Source organism: Oryctolagus cuniculus, chromosome 5 (assembly GCF_964237555.1).
Source record: "Oryctolagus cuniculus chromosome 5, mOryCun1.1, whole genome shotgun sequence".
NCBI classification, from domain to species: domain Eukaryota; kingdom Metazoa; phylum Chordata; class Mammalia; order Lagomorpha; family Leporidae; genus Oryctolagus; species Oryctolagus cuniculus.
The window spans coordinates 32,704,416-32,728,456 of record NC_091436.1 but is presented as its reverse complement, the minus strand read 5'-3'; the positions used below and the strand labels follow the sequence as shown (position 1 = coordinate 32,728,456).

The 24,041-nt window shown below is 42.0% G+C and overlaps 1 protein-coding gene across 3 annotated transcripts in view; it reads left to right on the top strand.

Moving 5' to 3' along the window:
- Nucleotides 1-24,041, top strand: part of PDE7B (phosphodiesterase 7B) — a 358,034-nt gene that overhangs the window by 308,838 nt on the left and 25,155 nt on the right. For all 3 annotated transcript variants that reach the window (XM_008263552.4, XM_002714841.4, XM_008263554.4), the window contains 5 exons: nucleotides 459-610; nucleotides 3,215-3,278; nucleotides 5,891-5,986; nucleotides 7,978-8,078; nucleotides 10,749-10,880. In XM_008263552.4, the coding sequence (XP_008261774.1) occupies nucleotides 459-610; nucleotides 3,215-3,278; nucleotides 5,891-5,986; nucleotides 7,978-8,078; nucleotides 10,749-10,880 (545 nt within the window). The remainder of the gene's footprint in view (nucleotides 1-458; nucleotides 611-3,214; nucleotides 3,279-5,890; nucleotides 5,987-7,977; nucleotides 8,079-10,748; nucleotides 10,881-24,041) is intronic.

The window sequence follows — 24,041 nt, the reverse complement described above, 5'->3', positions numbered from 1 at the left end:
AGGTTTAAACTGGTATTTTCACAACTCCTCTATCCAAGTGGAATTCATCAGACTAGAGACAGAGCAGGAAGAGAACTTGATCTAAATTTTGGAGTCTCGGTTCTAATATAGCAGAAAAAAAGCATAACCACTCCTTCCAAATGCAGACTGAAGTGTGTGAGTTTCACTGTCTAAGGATATCAGCATCGTTAAGAAGAAAATGAAGTTTTAAATTCCGAAACTCATGCCTTCCAAAATTATACTCGGAAGTATCTTGAAATTTTATAAATGTAATGTATAAGAAATATCATTTATAGTCTAGAATAACTTCAAATACAGAGCTAAATAGGCCATACTTAAGAAAGTACTGAAAGCATATTTTAAATTCCTCTGTTTTTAATACCTTATATTTCTACATAGAGGAAAAATAATAGGCTCTCTTAAATATATAAAATTCTGAATTCGATTACTTTCCACAGATACAACACACTCAGGGGAAATTGGCACCAAGAAAAAGGTGAAAAGACTGTTAAGCTTTCAGAGATACTTCCATGCGTCAAGGCTGCTTCGTGGAATTATACCACAAGCACCTCTCCACCTTCTGGATGAAGACTACCTGGGACAAGCAAGGGTAAGCCACTTCCCTCGGTCTCCCTACAGCAGGCCACGGCTGAGAACACGAGCTTCATTGGATACATCGGGGTTGAGTCTTGCTCTTCCACAAGGAGATCTGTGACTCTGAGTCGACTAGTTAGTCAATACATCTGAACTTTTATCCTCAAATACAAAATGAAGCTAATATAAATACCCACCTAGTAGGGACCCCACAAGGGGGGATGAAACAAAGCCAGTTTACAAACTGAATGTATTCATGCCCAGCACGTCTAGCTGTTTTCATTTTGATCAATGTGCCAAAAATTTGCACAACACTTTAAAAAGTAAATATTTGGTCTGTAGATTACTAATGAGGGAATAACTAAAATTTTTCATCCAATTATCTTGTTATAATACACTGAAATAACCTAATGATTATCAACACAAATCCTCTTTCATGTTAGTATAGTGCATTATCATTTTTATCATTTTAATTTATTCAAATAATTTTTAAAGATTTATTTTATTTATTTGAAAGGCAGAGTGACAAAGAGGGAGATACACAGAGAGAGAGAGAGAGAGAGAGAGAGAGAGAGAGAGATCTTCCATCTACTGTTCACTCCCCAAATGGCTGCAATAGCCAGGACTGGGCCAGGCTGAAGCCAGGGGCAAGGAACCCCATCTGGGTCTCCCATGTGGGTGGCTGGGGCCCAAGAATTTGGGCCACTTTCTGATGCTTTCCCAGGTGCATTAGCAGGGAGCTAGATCACAAGTGTAGCAACAGGACTCAAATAGGTGCTCCGATATAAGGTGCCCATGTCCCAGGTAGCAGCTTAACCCACCACACCACAATGCCAGCCACCATTCAAATAATCTTAATAACAATTACAATTATTTTTGCAATAAATTTATCTGATTCAGGGTAGAAATTATTGTGTGACCATCTACACAAAGTTTTCAGATTACCTCTAACCCAGACCACCAAAGGCATTTAAATTTCCAGATTAAAAGGCCCAATTGAAGCAGAAGTGAAAGGTAGTATTTTATAGCCAATGCTAAGTAATATTGTGATCTCTACTTAGCATTAAGAAATGCATGTGGCACTAGTAAAATATACCAGGAAGAAATACGCAGCAGGTAAACTGTACTTGGCTGTGAATTCTGAAGTAACCTGAATGAGCGGAGTTGCTCAGTCTTCTTTGCAGTCTTTGAAATTTTGGTCTCACAAATCCCCACAACTCATCTTTTATAAAAATATACTGAAAAAGTCCTGTAGTACAATTTGCTATGTAAAAATGTAATTGGCTTTCAGGAATTTATATCAGGAAAAGTGTTTAGTGGCTACAATAACAGTTGGGTACTTCTGTAATGTGATTTCTAAAGACCATTAAAGCTTTTATAGCTTGAGGGGGAAAAAAGTGAGCAGCAGGTACCATCAGAATCAATTCCCAATAGCAGGTCTACAAGAGGGCAAAGAAGGCCCTCCTTCTAACACCTGCAGGGTGTCAGCCCGGGTGAATGTTTGTTTATTGAGAGGAGAGCATAGTCCTGCTCTCCCAGCACTGGAGCATCAAGGACAGAGCACTCTTAGTGCTTTCTCTCCTCCAAGCAGCCCCAGCTCAGAAAAGGGGATGTTGAGATGCTAACGGAAAGAACAGACTGAAAGTCTGGGTATCAGAGGTCAGCTACTGTGTCTGCCTTTGGTAGCCTGTGACTGGGTCAGCAGCTCACTCAACCTAGACCTCAACAGTAACCTGTTAACCCTTCACTTTTCTGATGCGTTGTGAAGGTCTTTGTGTGTCACACCTAGATATCTGGATTTTAGCATAAGACAGAGGGAAGCCCAGGGTGACACGGCTTAATGAGCCAGAACTCAACTTGAGTCACTGACTCCGAGGAGAAGAGGTGCAGTGTGAGGACCTGTAGTGAGAATAGAATCAACAACTACAACTTTGCATCTAAACTCAGGCCAGCGCCATCTAATCCTAGCATGAAGCATTTTACAAAAGAAAGATACATCAGTAAGCCTGCATTGGACAGGGGGTCTTTAAATTGTCTAATATCTTCAACAACTCACCCATCAGTTTCTTACAGTGGTTAATTTCCCATTCAGCCCACACAAAGCAGAGTAATATGCTCTGCAACCATTTTCATTCCATTTCTTTAAATGTGTTGTGAATCTTCTCTCTTAAAGGTATAGTGGTTTGGAATGCAGTCTTTACTGAATGCAGCTTAACTAAACGAAACTTACATGTGCTGCCGATTCTTATCCACTGTTCTGAGCACTTTAGATGTATTTCCTTATTTACTTCTTCCAGCAACCCTCTGAAGTAAATAATACTATCAGCCACATTTTTCAAATTAAGAAATGGAGAGCCAGAGAAATTAAGGAATTTGCCCAGGGTCCCACAGCTGCGAAGAGATGTGGCTATCATTAGATTAGGTGGTTTCACTCTGGAACCTGCCCTTGAATACTGTTGTTAGTGAGTAGAATAACATTTGCTTGACTACAGCGAGTTGTACATGGAGTCGTTTGCTGCTATTCTCTGCTTTCTAATTGTTTAATTCACTGTGTCACAGAGTAGATGTTTGTGTCTCCTGTGTGATTCATTTGAGCACTGTTTTGTGTTTGCCTTTTCAGCATATGCTCTCCAAAGTGGGAATGTGGGACTTTGACATTTTCTTATTTGATCGCTTGACAAATGGTAAGTTACCCCAAAGAATTCTCACTGAAATACACACCGTAGAGTGGGATTAATTTCATGAAAAGAGAAATGTATTTTTGAATACTCTTACTCTCCTTGACTTCTTTATCTAGTCGAATAAGTCTGACAGCACACAAGAAGGAGCAGGGTATATGGGGAAAACTAATTCCAATGAAGAATAAGGACTGAATTTGGGCTTAGCATATTAAGACAATATTCTTCTGACCTTGATGATCCCAAAAGAATTTGGAAACCAGAGACCAGATTCTTTCCTTACAGAATACTTTGGCCGTATCCATAAGTAGGAAGTTCACTGTTAGTCGATAAAAGCTGGAAACACTAAAGCACTTCTGATCAGCCTTGTCTCCCGCAGTGCAGGGGGCTTGTGCAGTTTTATTACGTGAGCTAAGTGCACCCCTTTGCAGGTAGTACTCAAATACGTTTGGTGCCATCAGAAGAATATGACTCCTAAGGAGAAACTTGGCTTCGGCTGAAGGAAAAAATAAACATTCTCATTGGTTTCACCTTTTAAATTTGTGTGCCTATAAAAGCCTTCCTTAAGGAAATAATAAAATTCTATTATATTTCCATCTTCCCATTAAATAAATGCTGATAAGTTTAGGAAGCCAAAGGCTGACATCACTAGTAATGCTGCCCTTGGTGTGTCCTGTCATCTACCAGACGTGTACTTTTAAGTCATTATGGATGGTTTTCTCGCTGTTCTGTTATTTGGCAAACAATACGCCATTAAGGTTACAACCTACGACCACGAAATGGAGTTTTACGTTGTGGAAAGCTAACCAGGCCATATCAGAAAGGGTCCCATAAGCTGGTATTTCACTTTGCTTAGTTTAACTGAGAAATGGATCCTGATAAATGAAATTAATTCTAAACAAAAGAACACATTAATTGGCATTTGTTTCTTTTTAGAAGAGTATAATCATGACTTTCCTAAAAATAGGAAATGAACACATTCCAAGAATTTTACTTTATTAATTAGCATTCAGTAACATTCTACAATGAGAGCAAAGGAGAATTAAAAGAATCACACACAGCAAGGAATGCTGGGATGAATTTATAAATAACTACAAAACTGGGAGGGGAAAGTCAGCTGTATAGCCACCTGATTTCATTTCCAAGTCTATGGACGAGAATCATGTGCAGTGCTATCAACTGTCTCTAACTTAGAGAGCTGTGGAAACAGCTCAATGACAATCACATTTGCAGAGACCCATGGAATCATGTACCCTAGAAGACTATGCTTAGAAAACACCTATTTTTCCATAAAAGACACTCAGTCATCTAGTCCATTCTGAAGTCCTAAACTCTGTAATAATACTTCTAAAATTCAAAATCATTATTCTTAAATAAACAGTATTTCTTGAATGTTTGCAAGTTATTATAGCTTCAATTTTATATCTGTGCTGCCTTTGAGTTTTAAAATATCTGTAGTCACATCTTCACTTGGGTGATTTTCCGTAGAAAGAATAGATGGTGACTATTAAACAAGATGGTTAAGCAAGTTGGATACTGCTGTCAATATAAGAGTCAATTGGAAGTGATTTAAGCCATATTTCAAGTGAATGTTAACTGTCTTTTAAAAGTACACATACAGCCGGCGCCATGGCTCAATAGGTTAATCCTCTGCCTTGCGGCGCTGGCACACAGGGTTCTAGTCCCAGTCGGGGCGCCGGATTCTGTCCCAGTTGCCCCTCTTTCAGGCCAGCTCTCTGCTGTGGCCAGGGAGTGCAGTGGAGGATGGCCCAAGTGCTTGGGCCCTGCACCCCATGGGAGACCAGGAGAAGCACCTGGCTCCTGCCATCAGATAAGCACGGTGCACTGGCCGCAGCGCGCCGGCCATGGCGGCCATTGGAGAGTGAACCAACGGCAAAGGAAGACCTTTCTCTCTGTCTCTCTCTCTCACTGTCCACTCTGCCTGTCAAAAAAAAAAAATTAAAAGTACACATACAGCTACACACACATATTCCTGACACTTTAGTAGGCAAATTCACTCTCCTTTTTTTAAGATTTATTTATTTATTTATTTATTTGAAAGGCAGAGTTACAAAGAGACAGAGAGGGAGAGACAGAAAGAGAGATCTTCCATCTGCTGTTCACTCCCCAAATGTCCACAACATCCAGGGCTAGGCCAGGCTGAAGCCAGGAGCCAGGAGTTTCTTCCAGGTCTCCCACGTGGGTGGCAGGGACCCAAGCACTTAAGCCATACTCCTCTGTTTCCCCAGGCACATTAGCAGGAAGCTGGATCAGAAATGGAACAGGCAAGTCTCAACCCAGTGCCCAAATGGAATGCTGGCATCACAGGCTGCAGCTTTATCCACTCCCCCGCAATGCCAGTCCCTACTCTTACTGTTAGTGTGTTCTTTGTCTATAGCATGGAAAGAAGATCTGAGATAGTTTTATCTGTACAAATGGAAAATACCTAGACTGGATCATAGTTGTATAGCATCCATACTTGAATAATTTCACATCTAAAAGGAGAAAAAATGATTCCATTAGCAAAATCTCAGTTCAGAGACTTTGGATCTTATTGTCAATTTTGTTATTTTGGTGATGATAAAAATGAATTAAAATAGGATACTCTTTTCCTACAGGAAACAGCCTGGTAACACTACTGTGCCACCTCTTCAATACCCATGGACTCATTCACCATTTCAAGTTAGACATGGTAACCTTACACAGGTTTTTAGGTAAGTCCTTTTTTCCATATGCTTAACCCTACGTCTGTGAAGAATGGCAGCATGTACCATTTTTTAATATGAAGTGACAAGAACCATAGCATGATGGATAAAGGCATCAAATTAACTTTAAATGATATAATCTTCATTTTTTAAAATATGGCTTACCCATTTTAAATGATTAAAATTGTCCTTATTTGATCAATTACATCTACAATGGGTTAAGGCTATCTAGAGAAAACTATCATATATATAGATAGCATACGTAGATATCAATAATGATACTGATCTGCTCATATATTAACAAAACCCCGCAGGTATGCCTCAACTAACTCTAATCTGAACATGAATTGTTGAACATCTTCAATAGACCTTTGTAAAAAAAAAATAGTAACTATCATTTGTGTAGTGCCCAGCAAGGGCAGAGTGCTTTTGGTAAGTTCTTTCTAAGAATCTAAATGAATGTGCAAGTTGGATGTTTTTGTTGCCATTTGGCCCAGAGTTAAGGAGAGATGCAAAGAGCTTTCATCAGTTGCCCAAAACCAGTGGTTCCTAAGTGGCAGAACCTCAGTTCAAGTCCAGGTGCATCCGACATGAAGATCCACCATTGTTCCACTTGACTCTACCGTGGCCCTTTGTCAAAAAGCAGCCCAGTTCTTCGTTGACTTTGTTCACATTCTTCTTTATTTGTCAGTGAATTCTCCAGGGCGCATTTCTAATCACCCAAGGGCTTCCCTTTGCTGCTAAGCAGTTGCTGTCTTTCTTTGGATTTGGAAGCTCACTTGACGTCATCAAGAGTGAAATAACAGTGACGAGGGTAATAATAGCAGCCACAGCAGCCAGACATACATAGTGGCTACATCTATGAGGAACTCTTCGCATTTAATCCTTACAGAATCCCCATTTCATACAGATGGTAACTGAGGAAACTTGCAATTAAGTCACAGGGCCAATACAGATAATAAGTAATGGAGCCAGGGTTTCAAGGTAATTGTAAAATAAATATGCTGAATAAAAAGTGTATGGGGCAGAAATATTTGAAACCTGCCACTACATGGCTCATTTCCAGGAATCCAAATAACCTCAATCTGATTGCATCTTAACTGAGCAAAATAATAGCCGTGAATAGGGCCAAAAAATTTTTTTGTTTTGCCTGAAGAGGGAGGTACAGATACAGATACTTTGGATACATGCATTACTCAGAGAACTTGTGAACTCTTGACAGCCGAATTAACACCAGAATCCCAAACCAGCTTCACAGCATGGGCTGAGAGAGTATGTCTACACTCGCAAATACAGCCCATTGCATCCTGAGCAATGTGTTGTTTGTTTGGTTATTAGCTAAAGCAGGCTAGTTAGTAGCAAACCAAAATGGCCTTGCCTGTTTTTCTACTTACTTCCCACAGTGCTCTAAACTTTGCATTAGATTGGAGGAGTAGAAAAGATGACACTGACTTGAATAAGGTCGAAATAAATGCAAGGAGTCCTTGGCTGGATCGATACAGTACATTGGCTTTCCCCCTGAAGAAGCCGGAGACGTGCTTCAATCATTATTTTCCATGCAATTCTTTGGACATCAGTAGTTGGATGCAACCAGGGTCTTTCAAAGGAAACCTTATTTGTGTCGTATCATTCATAAATGGCAGCAAGCTTAAATTATTAAACTATAGTGTGAAATAAAGTTGTCCTTCTCCTATGTATTTATTTTCTGCAATGAATGAGAGCATTCATGAATGCTACAAAGGGTTGATTTATGAAGGAGGTGAGAAATCCCCAGGGCCTCACAAATCCTTTTGGCCTTTCTCCCCTCTCCTCTCCCCTCCTCCCCACTGAAAACAGTCAGCAGAACTGCCAGGCTTGCACACCGTGCGCACTTTGAAAGGATCCCCAGGCTGTGCATTTCGGAGGCACAGATATTTTTAAGCCAAAAGCCCCCTCCGTCAGTCTGAGCTAATATGCCGTTCCTGTTTCGGTTTTAGCTGAGTTATCTGTTTACCTTCTAGTCATGGTTCAGGAAGATTACCACAGTCAAAACCCGTATCACAATGCCGTCCACGCGGCCGACGTCACCCAGGCCATGCACTGCTACCTGAGGGAACCAAAGGTAAGCGGAGCTCCAGCTGCTTCCTCAGCCAGCTGGAAAGGCCAAGTCAACTGCCTGCAAGGCCCCGATCACCCATGTATCTGAATATCTGCGTTATGAATCATTCACAACCTGAATGAATAAGTCATAGAAAATGAATTAATAATTGAATGAACGAATAATTTATATGAAAGTTCCAGTATAAGTTCTGGAAATCTTATCATATTTATTAAAACTATGTGAATTTTATGAGGTATCCTTTTGCATTTTGTGTATTTTCAAGGCTGTATTAGGACAAAACAACTCTCTCTGTATCAATCTGTACCTTGGAAATCTTAACCAGTCCCAACAATAAACTCTTTTGCCTTGAACCCTTGCCACAAATAGTGCCAGCACTGAGCCTCACGGAGAGAAGTCTTCTACCTCATGGTTTTCAATCAACAAATGCAATAAAAACATCTCAAAGTTCAGTCTCCACTTCCTGCTGAGCCAAGTGGACATCCTGATTCAGGGCCCAAGAAAACTTATGAATGTCGCAGACCTCTTAGCATGCATATTCTGATGCATTAAACCAATGCAACATTCTTAGCCATATAAAATTTAGTTGGTAGAATCTACATTTTCTTAAAGGTCTTTCAAAAGGTTCATTCCAAGTATGCAAGGCAATCAGATTTAACCTCCACTGAATATACAGCTACTGTAGCCCCAACCACTGAATAGACGAAGATATATCAAAAAGCTTGTGTTTTGCAGAAAAATTGAAATAAAAGACAAATTTATTTTGGTGCAAAAACATTTTGCAATCCATTCTTAATTTTTTCATGAACTTTTTGGAGAATTCTTGATTTGATTGGATTTCAGGTTTCTGCACCCAAATAAGCTTTTCATTTACTTATATTTTCTATGAACTCTTTGAAGTACCCTTGTACAAATACTAAACAGTCATTCCCAATACAAAGCTGGGTAGATGCCTCATCCCTATAAAATATCCCACAGACCTTAATGATTCTGTTTGTGAATCTCTATGTAATCCAAAAGTTATAATACTTGTGTACTACATAATTATAATTTAAAGTTAGCACTACATTCGTATTTTTTTAATTTATTTGAGAGGTAGAGTTACAGACAGAGAAAAGAGAGAGTGAAAGAGAGAAAGAGACACAGAGAGAGAGACAGAGAAGGTCTTCCATCTGCTGGTTCACTTCCCAAATGGCCAGGACCTTCTTCCAGGTCTCCCACATAGGCGCAGGGGCCCAAGCACTTGGACCATCTTCAACTGCTTTCCCAGGCCATAGGAGAGAGCTTTATCGGAAGGGGAGCAGCCAGGACTTGAACCAGCGCCCAAATGGGATTCTGGCGCCGCAGTTGGAGGCTTAGCCCACTGCGCCACAGTGCCGGCCCCTAGATTTGGGTTTTCATACTTGCTTTCCTAGCTAACAAAAAAATCAGATTCTCACACATTCCTTCACTATTTCTTGCACATTGGAGAAATATGTGAAGTTTGTGACTCACTCTACTTCTTTCAAGGAAGTGACAATGATATAGTAAACAGTTCAAATATACAAATAATTTTGTTAAAGATTGATTTGAAGGTATGGTTACAGAGAGAGAGAGAAACAGAGAGACAGACAGACATCTTCCATCTGCTAGTTCACTCCCCAAATGGCCATAGCAGCCCAGGCCAAAGCTGGACACCTGGAACTCCACCTAGGTCTCTCACGTAGGTGGCAGAGGCCCAAGGACTTGGGCCGTCTTCCACTGCTTTCCCAGGCACATTAGCAGGGAGCTAAATTGGAAAAGGAGCATCAGGACTCAAACCTGTATTGATATGGAGTGCCAGTGTTATAGGCAGTAGCTTACCCTACTGTTCCACAACACCAGCCCCCAAATATACAAATTTTTTAATATGTTCTTCACTTTGTGTTCAGCTTTCAAATCATTTGCAACTGTCTCTGGGAGCAAGGCTAATTTCAGGCTCAGTCTTCTCCCCATACAGCATAAGAATATTGCCGACAAGAATGCCATTACTGGGGCCAGCATTGTGACATAATGGCTTAAGCCGCTGCCTGCAATGCCAGCCTCCCATATGGGTACCAGTTCAAGTCCTGGCTGCTCCACTTCCAATCCAGCTCCCTGCTAATGTGCCTGGGAAAGCAGTGGAGGATGGCCCAAGTCCTTAGGCCCCTGCCACCTATGTGGGAGACTTGGATGAAGCTCCTGACTCCTGGCTTTGGCTTGGCCCAGCCCTGGCCATTGTGGCCATTTGGATATTGAGCCAGTGGATGGAAGATCTCTCTCTATATATATGTGTGTGTGCATGTGTGTGTGTGTGTATCTCCCTCTCCTTTCCTCTGCCTGTAGTTCTGTCTTTCAAATAAATAAAACAAAATAAATCTTAGGGGAAAAAAAGAATGCCATTACAGTAATGAAACAAACAGCAACAGCAGCAAGAGGAGAGGGAGTACCTGAAGGCTCTGCGCCATTTGAATTCACTCAGTGACTTCACACGGAGCCTTTTTTCTCCTCTCCCCCCTACAATTCCATGTGAGCATCACCTCACTGAATGCTGGTGAGGGTACAGGTCTGACTGACAAGCCTGAACAGTGCCACAGTCATTCATTCTGTTTGGTTTAGCCAGAAGCGCTAACCTGTTCATGGAAACACCCATCTCCCAATCTGATTTCTCCATAGCTTGCCAGCTTCCTCACACCTCTGGACATCATGCTGGGACTGCTGGCGGCGGCAGCACATGATGTTGATCACCCTGGAGTGAACCAGCCATTTCTGATCAAAACGAACCACCACCTTGCTAACCTGTATCAGGTAAGGGAGCCCAGCTGGGAGCCAGACACAGTATAGTCAACTGCCTTGGGCCCGGAGCTCAAGCCTGAATCTTAGCCTTGGAGGCTCAGGGTCAGCCTCTCTCATAGAGACCACATCCAAAGAGCGTGGCCTCGATATCCATGCAGCATATCCCCCGTGGGAGATTAAATGGATTACAAGGATGTCCAAAGTGAGTTTTGACTGGAAAAAATGTGAGTGACTATCCTGAGAACCCCCAAATAGGTTTTCTATTCCTGTCAATTCTGACTTTATCAAATGTCTTTTATTAGACAAATGGAATCAATCAGTAAGGCTTCCATAATTCTCATCATCAAATAAATAATTTCAATTAAATTTGAGAGTAACTACTGCTATTGAACAATTTGTACATAAAACTGAGATCATAAAATGTTTCTTTGACATGTAGTGTATTAATAACATGTAGTGAATTCTCATTTAAACAGAAAATATACCAGATATTAAAGAAAGACATAAAAATAAAAAATAGATGGGAATTTCATTAATGGTGGAAAATTAAGTACTCACTGCCAATGAACAAAAATGGATTTTCAAAAAAAAGACACTCCAATCCATGTTATTCAGATAGCAAAGATTTTCTCAGAAAAATAAATTCCTTACTCACTGAGGTGCAGATAATTTTTAATAATTTTTGTTTCAATCTCTTCATTTAAAGTCAACATTGCAATAAACCAAATTTTGTAATTTCTTCAATGCCATGCATAGTCTTGTATATTTTTAATTAACAACTATATATTGCTCCTATCAACTGATACACCGGAATCTAGGAGTACAAACATGAATGGAACCCAATTTCTGACTTTAAGCATTTGTTCAAACTCAGGTGTTCTTTTCTTTTTTTAAAGACTTATTTATTTATTGATTTGAAAGGCAGAGTAACAGAGAGACAGAGGGAGGCAGAGAAAGAGATCTTACATCTTTTAGTTCACTTCCCAAGTGGCAGCATGGGCAGGATCTGGCCTGCTCTGTCACCAGGAGCCAGGAGCTTCTTCCAGGACTCCCATGTGGGTGCAGGGGCCAAGGACTTGGGCCATCCTCCATTGTTTTCCCAGGCACATTAGGAGGTAGCTGGATGGGAAGTAGAGCCTCTGGGATTTGAACGGCACCCATATGGGATGCTGGTGCCACAGACGGCGGCTTTACCCACTACGCCACAGAGCCAAAAATACAGATCTTCAAAATGAGTAAAATCCAAGCCAACTTAATCCTAGCTTACCAGGTATTTGACCAGTTAGTGAAAGGTACACTATAAATATAAATTTTTTAAAAAATTAGAGTAAATACCTGTGCTGGCTTTTGTATCCAAAGATGTTACTGCAATAAAGTGAGCTATTATTCTTTCCAGCAATGAATTTATCCACCTGTAGTGTCAGGCCTAGTCCCAAGTAGGAAAGAGAGGATCCTTTTGATACTGACTAGGGAAAACCCTTCAAGGTGGGAGTGTGGGCGGGAGGAAGGGTGGGATGGAGAGTATCACTATGTTCCTGAGTCTTTCAATATGAAATACATGCAATTTGTATACCTTAAATAAATTTTTAAAAAAATCTTCAAGGCACTATTTTCATCAGTCATCTGCTTATCTGGTCTTAGGATTTCTTAGAAGCTAGAGATTCATGTCTTTCTGTTTTGGGGACAGTGTCAAAGGCAAACCAATACCGTGGGGGTGTCGTAAAGACATCTCCAGTTTCCTAAAGCTGGCTAGAACAAAAATTGAAACTTTTATCAGTCAAATGGGTTCATTCCACATTGGGTGGGGGAGCTTTTGAAATTTTTTTATTTATTTAAAGGGAACAAGTTTCATGTATTTCCTATAAGAGAATAACAATCCTTCCCACCCTGCTCCTCCCCCCTCCCTAACTTCCACCTTCCTTCCTTCTTCCTTCCTTTCTTACTTTTCTTTTAATGTTCATAATGACGGGCTTTTAATTTACTTTATAATCACAAGGTTAACATTCTACTAAATATCATTACATATTGAAAGTAAAGATTGTTTAAAAGGACCCAGAAAATATGAAATTTCACTCTTGTCTTTAAAAAGTATGATGCCTTCATATTTATTACTATGCTAAGAAATTCCAAAAAGATAAATTTTTATAAAAAGTTTGGTTCAACAAATTATATTACATAATTCACCTTTATTCAACATTTAACTGTGGTCCAACACTGTACCCACTATTTTTATGTATTATATTATTTAATCTTTACAATAGCTCAGTGAGGTGAGGACCATTATTTTCATATCTGTTTTCCAAAAAGAGGAAAATTGATAGTTAGCAAATTCATGTTTTTCCTGAAATAAGCAGCTCTTTTGTGGCACAACTGCAATTAGAACTCAAATCTGTTGTCTCTAAAGTCAAAATGCTCATGCACCTACTGTATACACTGCCCCTGAAATTCGTATTAAGCAGCTACTGTATGCAAGAAACTAAGAGTTCTCCTCCAGGCCCTTCTCTCGTGGTGAGGAGAGCCAGGAGGATTGTAGACCTTGGTACATCGTGCTCTATAGTGTGTAGCTCCAAACAATTGGAATCAGAAGACACAGAAAAAAATAAAAACTGACACTGCACGTGGTTTCAGAAAAAAAAAAATCATGGAGACAAAATGGTGGAAACTGGGCCTTCAAGTGCGAATAATGGCTTTAATAGGTGAGATGAAAAGACAGCATTAGGGGCCACACAAGAATAACTGAAGTGGCATGGCCCTGTGGCCTCTAGCTGAGCGGGGCCCTGCCATCCACAGTCCCTGCCCTGCCCTGCCCGCAGATCAGATACTTATGATTAAGTATAACGATCTCCTTTAGAAGAACTGCAGATTCCTTGTACAGGACGTGACCTGGGTCAGGAAATATTCTCTGAATTAAGCTGTAGATGAGGAACTGGCCCAAGTCTTCAGGTTTTCAGTTATACTGGGGAAGTCATGCTACATAACATACAGGCGAGCAAGACCATAAGTGACACATGATATTTTAAAATCTTTAGAAATGGAGCCTTTTAACCTCTCCAGAGCCTGTTGGTTGAGACGGGAGTGATCTCTGAGGAAACTAATACAAGCTTTTGCAGAATGTACCTTGTGTTCATTCTTCCAGGGAGAGGATCTAGGACTTTCATTGAATTCTAAAATGTAGAATATAAAATTCAGAAAATGTTAACCATGACAATGAGTAAAAAATATATTTCCATACATACACAGTTATCCACGCATACACAAACATTAGGTCAACCAGAGTCCTGCTGAGAGGCTATTTGGGAGCCTGAGGATTTGGGAACGCCCTGTGCGTGACCTTGCCACAACTCAGACTTACTATAAATGAGATAAGGTGCAAGGGGGCTTCCTCTCCCTCCTTTTGTTGGCTGTGCTCTCGGAGTTCTAAGAAATAAGATGATCATTGCATAATGCCCAGTGTGTGCTTCGGCCCTGAGATAAAGGGAAAGCCAGGTCAGAGGGCTCCCTCCCATTGTCTGCAGTCTGGGCCAATCTCACTTTCTGAACCGCCCACCAAGTTCAACTCGAAGGCGTTGCAGGCGCTTGCACCTGGCCCCTCTCTCATCAGATTGGGAGCAGTCCAGGTGTCCGGGAGTGGACTGGGAGGGAAAGGGGCACGTGGGATGCAGAGCCCAGCACTGATTTTCTGTCCCTCCACCCTCCAACCCCCGATACAACACAAATTGAAAGGTGAACTCAACAACTGTGCAAAGCAGGCATTCAGTCAGATATCACCTTTGCTATTGCCATTGCAAAAGGAACCACTTCCAGTTCAATTCCCACTTAATTCCCTCTGATAGAGTCCAACTACATATTAATGAGTGACAGAGCACCTGTGTGAATGAAATATGATAGTAACGGTTCCACACAACAGCGTACTCACTTCTCTGTGTAACATCTTGCAAAAGCGTCTAGTTGTTGTTCTTAGTCATTCGTTGCAAGCACTTTCAGGGGTCAGCATCTTTAACTACTTTTGATTCTCAGTGTCTGAATCACAAACATGAAGTAGCCAGAGCCCAGGGCAGTGTTCCTCCCGCACGCTCCTGTGTCTTCTCCTCAAACAAGCGCCTACGAAGGTCATAAATAACCTCACGATCTCTAGCTTCCAGGCCATCTTTGGCAGGCAGTGTTTAAATTATAAAAGGGAGGCTCAGAAGTGACTTTGGGTTTCGTGAAGGTTTTCCAGCTCTGTTCCAAACACGGGCTCCGTGGACGGCAACGGACAGCCACACTTCCTGCTCTGCACTCAGTTATCTTGGGCAGGTGCAGATCAAAGGAGAGAAAGACATCTTCCAGCAGGCCCGAAACAAGGCAGTGCCAAGGTTTCAAGGCCAAGGTCCTGTTCGGAGCTCTCCAGGACCGTCGAATTTTCTGAGACCCCCCCCCCCCCACGCTGGACCCTTGTAGTGTTACCATGGCGACCACTTAGCTTGTTAGGGAGGAACCTCTCATGTCTCCCAGAAGCTTGAGTCTTGTTTGATGAGCAATTAAAAATGAAAACACAGACGCTGTTCCTGTTGTTTTTCTTCTATCCTCTGGATTTAAGAGCTGTAATTAACTCTGAGTCCTCTTGTACCCTAGACTTGGTGTATCAGCATCATTTGAAATATTTTAATCAAAGAATGTGTCCAATAAACAGGGGAGAAACAAATCAAAGCTGCCTTGCATGACAGCAACTCTGCTTTACCACATTCTCTTTGACAAATGGCCTCTTGATTGAATTTGAAAACCTGCGACGGTTCTGTATTAAATGCCAGGCGTGTCGTTATTAGCGAGCAAAGGGATGGTTTCAAATTTAGGCTGGATGATATTCGGGGATTCAGTTGAAAAGGGAACTAAAGCTTCTCTTTAGACATTTTCAGGGCTTTTTCTTTTCCTACATTATAATCCTAGTAGGTTTTGTTGCCACAAAGGTAGACATTTACTCTCTCAGCTTTAAGATGAAGATTATGCTCAAGACCGCGGGGATGAAGAGTTTCGGATCCCAGAACACGTTGTCATTGGGACCAATGGCTGAGCTGATGCTTCCTAAAGGGAGACGGGGTGGTGCCTAACGTGCTCTGGTCCAGGCACACTGGGACTCCCAGGGATGTGAAAGGGGGTCCTCTTCCCGTACGGACAGCTCTCCAGGACCTTTTCTGATGAGGGCCTTTTGCTGATAGTGGTTTTGAGGCTCTGTGAAATCCGGAGGCGTCTGTCACAGTGGAGCTGCTGGCCTGCAGGGAGGGCCCAGCGTGGTTATCCCTGCAGCTCATTGCTCCCTAACCCTTGCCTCCGGCATAGTCCAGGACATCAGCACCCGCCCCTCCTCTACACACATTCAGCCTTGCCTGATTCCAGCCCTCTCCCCACTGTGCAACCAGAATGCAATTCTGACCACATGGATTCTGGCTCAAAGCCCTACTGCTCCCCAAGATTGAGTCCAAATGGCTTACCACAGTTTCCTGGCCCCATTCTCATCTGACCCCTGCTGCTCCTTCCAGCCTTCTTTCCCATCATCCCGCTGTGAGGCTTCTATGCATCATTGAGTCTGAAACTGTGTTCAGTTTCCCAAACATCACTCATTCCTGTATTCACTCAACAAATATACATGGAGTGCCTACCTCCTACCAGGTACTGGGAATACAGAGGATGAACAAAACAAGTGAAAGTCACTGCTGTCTTCTAGGGAAACAGAAAATAAGCCATCCGTGCACTCTGTTAGAAAGTGATCATTTCTAAAGAGAACCAAACACGGGAGGAAGATACAAAGTGCCCTGTTACTGGCAGTTGTCTCTGTTCATGTGTGCTCTTCCTACTGCCAATTTAGTCAAATGCACTATTGTACAGCATATTTTACGCAAATATTCTATATAATAAAGTGTCTGTGCCTTTGGATGCCTCTCTAACTTGCTCATCCATTTGATCTCAACTTGAACATATCCTCCTTTTGGAAGCCTTTTTTTTTTTTTAAGGGAAAGATTTTATTGGGGGAAACACGACAGACTGGAGGAAAGGGGAGAAGAAGGAAGAGGGAGAAGGGGAGCATAAGAGACAGAGACAGAGGTCAGGAGACAGAGAGAAAGAGAGAGAGCCACGTGCTCAGGAACAAGTCCTTTTAAAACTTTGTGGGGGTGGGGCAGGGAAGTAGGAGCAGCAAATCCCATTAGGATGGGGGTGGGGCTGACACCGGTAGTTGGGCCCTGTGGCCACCTGGGAGTCTTCTTTTTCTCTAAAAATCCATCTTACATTCACCTCCTGTGTGGCTTCATTGTCTTCTGCTACGCAGTGTTTTTCTAACTTCCCGTTGCCTGGTTAGATGATCCCCAGGAGAGGCTAAGTCTCTGGGCGCCTAACTCACCCCCTGCTGCTCCCGCCGTGTCCAGTGCAGGTCTGGTGGTCAATGAATATTTGATAGCTACTCCCACTGATTAGCAATTTCTCAGGAAAAGTTTACCAACCATGCAGAAGGAGTAGCAATGATTTTTAAATTCTTTACAATGATCTAATTTCCTCTTCAAATGGACACAGGCTGTGTGACACATGCCACTTGTGAAGTTATTCACCTCTCCCTGGCCATCTGTGAGTGAATTCTGGGAGAGCCAATTGCTATCATAATTGTAAAAGCCTCTTTGGCATCTGCCTAAGTCTAAGGATTTGAAAATAGAAGATTCCCAAGTGGTGCTTCCATTAGATATTGACCAAAAATTCAAATAGGGCTCTTTTTCTTTCTTTCTTTCTTTTCTTTTTTTTTTTTTTCCGGTTCCTTAAATGTTTCAGGCTCTTGAACTCTGAGGTTTAAACCAGTAGCCATTGTACAAATATTTACTCATTGAGGTGGCACCGTGCCCCCTACTGTGGTACAAAGACGACTGTGATAAGTCCTGCTCTTCCGTAGCAGTCATGGACGGCAGCAGCTCCTTCGTGGGCCAGGGGAGCCACTGGGGATTGCATGGAGCCTTCCCAAGGGGTGCGCAGGTGATGAATGGTGCTAAGAGACCACTGTCAGCATTTTCAGATCCTTGGACTGACCTGTCTAAAACACACTTTCAAGGCAGTCAAGCCAGTCCTACTTTTCACGCCCCTTTCACAATTGCAGAGAAATAGGATGGGATGACAATAAAATACTTTCACATGTAAAAATACATTACATCGGGATGGGCGTTTGGCACAGTGGTTAAGAAACCCTGGGGATGCCTGCATCCTGTATCAAAGCGCCTAGGTTTGAGTCCTGGCTCAGCTTCTAATTCCAGCTGCTTGTTAATGCACACCCTGGGAAGCCACAGGGGTGGCTCAAGCAATTAGAGTTTTGCCACCCACATGGGTAACCCAGATTGAGTTCTGAGCTACTGACTTCGGCCTGGCCCAGCCCTGGTTGTTGCAAGCATTTAGGAAGTGAATTATTGGATATCAATTCTAAAAAGTATTGGGAGAACGTAATTTTTCAAAATTCATTAAAAAAAATTTTTTTTAAAAACTTCATTCAAGAAGAAATGAGCAGAACAGTGATATGTAGGAGGAAGGCCTGTGAGCAAAGTTGTGACTTGGCATTTTAGACACTAGGATAGAAGCTTAGGGTAGGGGTGGAATGGCCAGAGGATGGGGCTTTCATTTCTGTTTGGGGGACCAGAGAGGCTTTCTTAGCAGGTGGCTATTATCTGTCTCAAAAATAGATGGATAAGTACATGTCCCTGTGTATATACAGATGTAAATTTTATGTGCATGTATACATGTCCATGTGTGAGTCCAACCTTATTAAGGTGATTTCTCCTCACTCTTTTTTTTGGAGTTACATAATTTTTATTACCATGTCTTATGCAAAAAAAAAAAACAAGAAGTATTAAAATCAGGATGTTAAGGCACTTTCATACCTTCTTTCAGAATGATATGGTAGACAACAGCCTGATTTTAAATGCATTTGGAGTATCAGTGACTTCAACAAAACAGAAGTTTTATTTCTATCCCTCACAAGAGGTTTGACAGGACAGGCGTGGGAGCTGCACAAAGTCCGCAGGAACTCAGGATCTTTCCAGTTCATTACTAGTGCAGAAAACTTGTCCTCAATTGCCCAAGATAGCTGCTAGAGCTCAGGCTATTCCTGCTGCATTCTAGACGATGAGAAGATATGATGGAGGAAAGCAAAAAGAGGCCCCTTTTTAAAGATTTCCTTTAAACAACATTCCTGGAATTCCCACACACTTCTGCCTACATGTAATGGGCTAGAACTTGCCCAGATGATTCCACTTAATGATAAAAAGAAAGCTGAGAAATGTCATTTTTCTGGGCAGCCATGAGCCTATCTGAAAACTGAGATTCTGTTAGTAAGGGGAAAGAAAAAAATGTAAGGGATGAACTGACAGGAGTCTCTACCATAGCCCATGCTTGGTCTTAAGCCTCAAACCATGAAAATGACTGATAATAGACTGCATCTATTACAGTGCCTGGAGCATAGTAAGTGCTCGATATATTTGTCAAATGAAACTAAGTCATTTGTTGGGTGACTTACCTAGCAAGTTTATGGAAACCATGCAAGGTATAGGGTTGAGTGGATACAAAAGGAACGAGGGAGGCATCCTACTCATAAGTAGCTCCTGATGTAGTAAGAAGAAGTGCACACAGAACTCAACGCCTATCAATGGAACCAAGTCCAACAGGACTTGAGGACGGCCAAAAGAGAAATTCCATAGAACAGCCGTAGATTCAGAGAACAGCAGGTTCCTCAATGACCGGAATAATTCCGGACAGCTTTGTAGGTAGCGTAATTGAGGTGGACTTTAGAAGACACTCAGTCATTTGATAAGGAAATCTGAAGAAAGAGGTGGGAGGCACGAAAAGGGGCAGAAGAAGAGGATGCTGTCCTGTAGTAATAATATCATACTTATATCAGTAAGCTATAGTCTTAGGACAGGTTGGAAATTCCTGAACCAAAAATTTTCCAAAACTCTGAAATACTCAAAAATCTGTAATGACACATAAAAATGTTTCAGATTTTGAGGTTTTAGATATCAGATTTTCCAGTGAATGATGTTCAACCAGTAAAGTCTACGCAACTATTCAAAAGTCTAGGGGGAAAAAATCCAAAATCTGAAACACTTCTGGCCCAAAGCATTTAGCATAAGGATGCTTGACCTGTAATATGGTATCATTTATTTGGACTCTGAGATTTATAGAAAAAAAGAGATAACTGTATTGAATTATCTCTAATGTATAGGAACATATTGATAGTTGGGACAATTTTTAGAGAGCATTGAGTGCTGAGTTAAGAAATTAGGCTTCAGGCCGGCGCCGCGGCTCACTAGGCTAATCCTCCGCCTAGCGGCGCCGGCACACCAGGTTCTAGTCCCGGTCGGGGCACCGGATTCTGTCCCGGTTGCCCCTCTTCCAGGCCAGCTCTCTGCTGTGGCCAGGGAGTGCAGTGGAGGATGGCCCAAGTGCTTGGGCCCTGCACCCCATGGGAGACCAGGAAAAGCACCTGGCTCCTGGCTCCTGCCATCGGATCAGCGCGGTGCGCCGGCCGCAGCGTGCCGGCCGCAGCGTGCCGGCCGCGGCGGCCATTGGAGGGTGAACCAATGGCAAAGGAAGACCTTTCTCTCTGTCTCTCTCTCTCTCACTGTCCACTCTGCCTGTCAAAAAATAAAAAAATAAAAATAAAAATAAATAAATAAAAAAGAAATTAGGCTTCATTCCTCTGATAGGGATCCGCTGTGGGCTTGGTTCAGGACATAGGGAAAGGCAGATGGCATGATCACCCTGCAGGTGAGGGAGCTCCTGGAAGGCAGCAACCTTGTCTTGGTTTTCCCTGCAACCTGAGCACCTGCCCTAACAACTGGCACATTAGTAGGTACTCAATGAGTGTTTCTTTTTATGTGTCAGCAAACGGTTAGGGAGATGATGGAATATTCTAACAAATAAACAAGTCATGTTCTGGCAACTCTAGGGAGGATGCCCTTGAGGGGATGATGGTTAAGAAGGGGAATAAAGCACTGTGTTAGTCCATTCGTCCATGTTGTGCTGCTGTCACAAAGTACCTGAGGCTGCACACCATACAAAGAAAAGGCTGCACACTGAAAACCATGTGTTTCGTTCATGATTCTGGAGATTCAACAACGTGGCCCTGGCATCTGCTGTGCTCTGGTGAGCCTCGTGACTAATGATATCGCAGTGGTCACAACTGCAGAAGAGATTGCGCAGTGACACAAGAAGCCAGAGAGCAAGCTAATACAGCCAAGCTTGGTTGATAACAAGCCATTCTTGCAAGAACTGATGTAGCCAGCGCTGCAGCTCACTAGGCTAATCCTCCGCCTTGCGGCGCCAGCACACTGGGTTCTAGTCCCAGTCGGGGTGCCGGATTCTGTCCCGGTTGCCCCTCTTCCAGGCCAGCTCTCTGCTGTGGCCAGGGAGTGCAGTGGAGGATGGCCCAAGTGCTTGGGCCCTGCACCCCATGGGAGACCAGGAGAAGTACCTGGCTCCTGCCATCAGATCAGCACAGTGCGCCGGCTGTGGTGGCCATTGGAGGGTGAACCAATGGCAAAGGAAGACCTTTCTCTCTGTCTCTCTCTCTCACTGTCCACTCTGCCTGTCAAAAAAAAAAAAAAAAAAAACAAAAAAACAAAAAAACAAAACAAAAAACTAATGTAGACCGTGAGACCAGCATCAATCCCTTCCAAAGACAATGTCTCCCTGACTTAATGACCTTCCATTAGGCCCCACCTTTTACCAGTTCTGTGATCTCAACACCACCACACCAGGGACCAAGTTTCCAGCATGTGAACCTCTGAGGGGGACACACTCAAACTGTAACCAGACTATAGCAAGCACAGACATGCCATTGCTTTGATGAAAACAAGGGCTGGGTACAAGAGACGTCATATAGGACAAACCGACGGGAGTCAGTGATTGGATATGAAGTATGAGAGTGGAGCAAAAGATGATTCTCCCTGAAGACCTTCTAAAGCCATTCAACCATTCACACGTTCAGATTTCAGGAGCGCGAGCAGTGAAACCAGATTTGAAGATAAATGCGAAGATTCCAATATGGGTTTAGAAACTAATATCTAATTAAAATAATCAATTTTTAGAAAGTGAAATCTAATTGCAGGCGTTCATCAGTTATGAATTTCCAGCTCCTGAATGTCTGGATGTGGCAGCAAGAGGGAATTCTTGTGAGGCAGCAACACATGCAGGGCTTAGGTCTTAACATTTGGCAAGTCTCATTTAAGGTCTTGCTTGGCCACGCATTAGCTGTTTGGCCTCTCTGAGAACCTGAGCTCCTGTCATCTATGAGGTAAGGATTTAACAGTAGAGAGGTGAGTGAGGGTTAAGTGAAGTTCGTAACACAGCATTGGTGCTTGGAAATGCTAGTCCCTCTCCCTATAGACGGCCCTGCTTTGCCTACTCTCTGGCTGCCACTGGAATGTACCTACACCCAACACAATCCTGGCCAAAGCACTCTGATGCCTAATGTCTCTTCTACAAAAGAGTATTCGCGATCACATACTCTCTTGCCTATTTGCTACACCAGCTTCCAAGTCCACTCAATTTCCTCCCATGTCCCTGGTGCTGATCTCCAAATATGTCTCCCTCAGCAGATTTCCCAAGTGTCTTTGTATTCTGTGTTGAGGAAGATTATTAATGAAGATGTTAAGCCAGGCTGGCATAAATAACAATGCTTAAGGCCATCCTCTGGACACTTTTGTTACATTCAACAGAGATAGCATGTCATTTATCATCAGATCTTGTTACAGTTTTCTGGCCTCTTAAAAAACTCATGTGAGGACACTCATGTCCACATCTCCTTGAATTAGTCTGGCAAGTGCACTCATGAGTGACTGAATGAAATGTCATTGCAGGATTAAACATCTGTTACATCACACTAACCTATCACTCTCTGCTCTCATAAATCTTTACAATCAAAACAAATTCGCCTATTATTCCTAATAAACATTCTCTTTGTTGTGTGTAACTTAAGCCCAAAAGGAAATAATAGAACAGTTGATTAAAGTAACAAAATCTCATCACTGGTTCAAATGTGGTCAAGTGATGAATAAAGAATAATGACTCCTTGGCAACGTGAGAAGCAAATAACAACATAACAGCCTATACGGAGGGTGAGCCTAAGACTCAGCCCCATTGAAACTCATTAGAACAAAATCCTGGAGGGAATTGTCTGGTCTTAGAAACAAGAATGCTTGCAGTTTTCTTGAGCTTGTGTTTTCCTAATGAATCCAGGGTGTGTCACTCAAGATTCTCAATAAAAATTGAGCATCATATGGGTGGCTCAGTTACTAGAAGGAGGCGTAATGATGGGATGGTTTGCAGTCCCACTCCATTTAGTCTCCATATTGATTTCCTTGCTTCTTTTCCCTCAATTTCCTAAAACCATGGTACAATACTGAAATTTACCATCTTGATGATTTTAAAGTATGCAACGCAGTGATATTTACTACATTTGTAATGTTGTGCAACCATCACCACCATCCAATCCTAAAACTCTTTCATCTTGCAAAACTGAAACTCTGTATCCATTAAAGAACAATTTCCCATCCCTGGTGCCCCCGGACCCTGGTAACCACCATTCATCTGACTTTCTTTCTCCATGATTATAATAACTCAGGGTACCTCCTATAAGAGGAATCACACCATTTCCCTCACCTTTAATGAATGCTATATTCTTATTTTTTTTAATATACAGTAAGATCAAAGGAAAGATGGAGCATAATGCAGGTTCCCACAGGGGAAGAACTAAGATAATTGACATAATAGCTAAGATATGGAGTCAACCCAGATGTCCATCAACCAATGACTGAATAAAGAAAATGTGGTATATATACACAATGGAATGCTACTCAGCCATAAAAAAGAATGAAGTCCTGTCTTTGACAACAAAACGGATGCAACTGCAAACCATTATACATAGTGAAATAAGCCAGTCCCAAAAAAGACAAATATCACATGTTTTCCCTGATCTGTGGTAACTAATAGAATACAAAATGTATAATGGATATGACTGAAATTGACATTTTGAGATTTGATTATTGTTTATAGCTCTTGTCTCTACTGTTGAGGAACAGTGTATTTTTCTCTACTATTTGTTGAATTCTTTACTTAGTGGAGGGTTAAGCTTATGATTATAAAATAAACTGAAAGTATGTCATTGTAAAA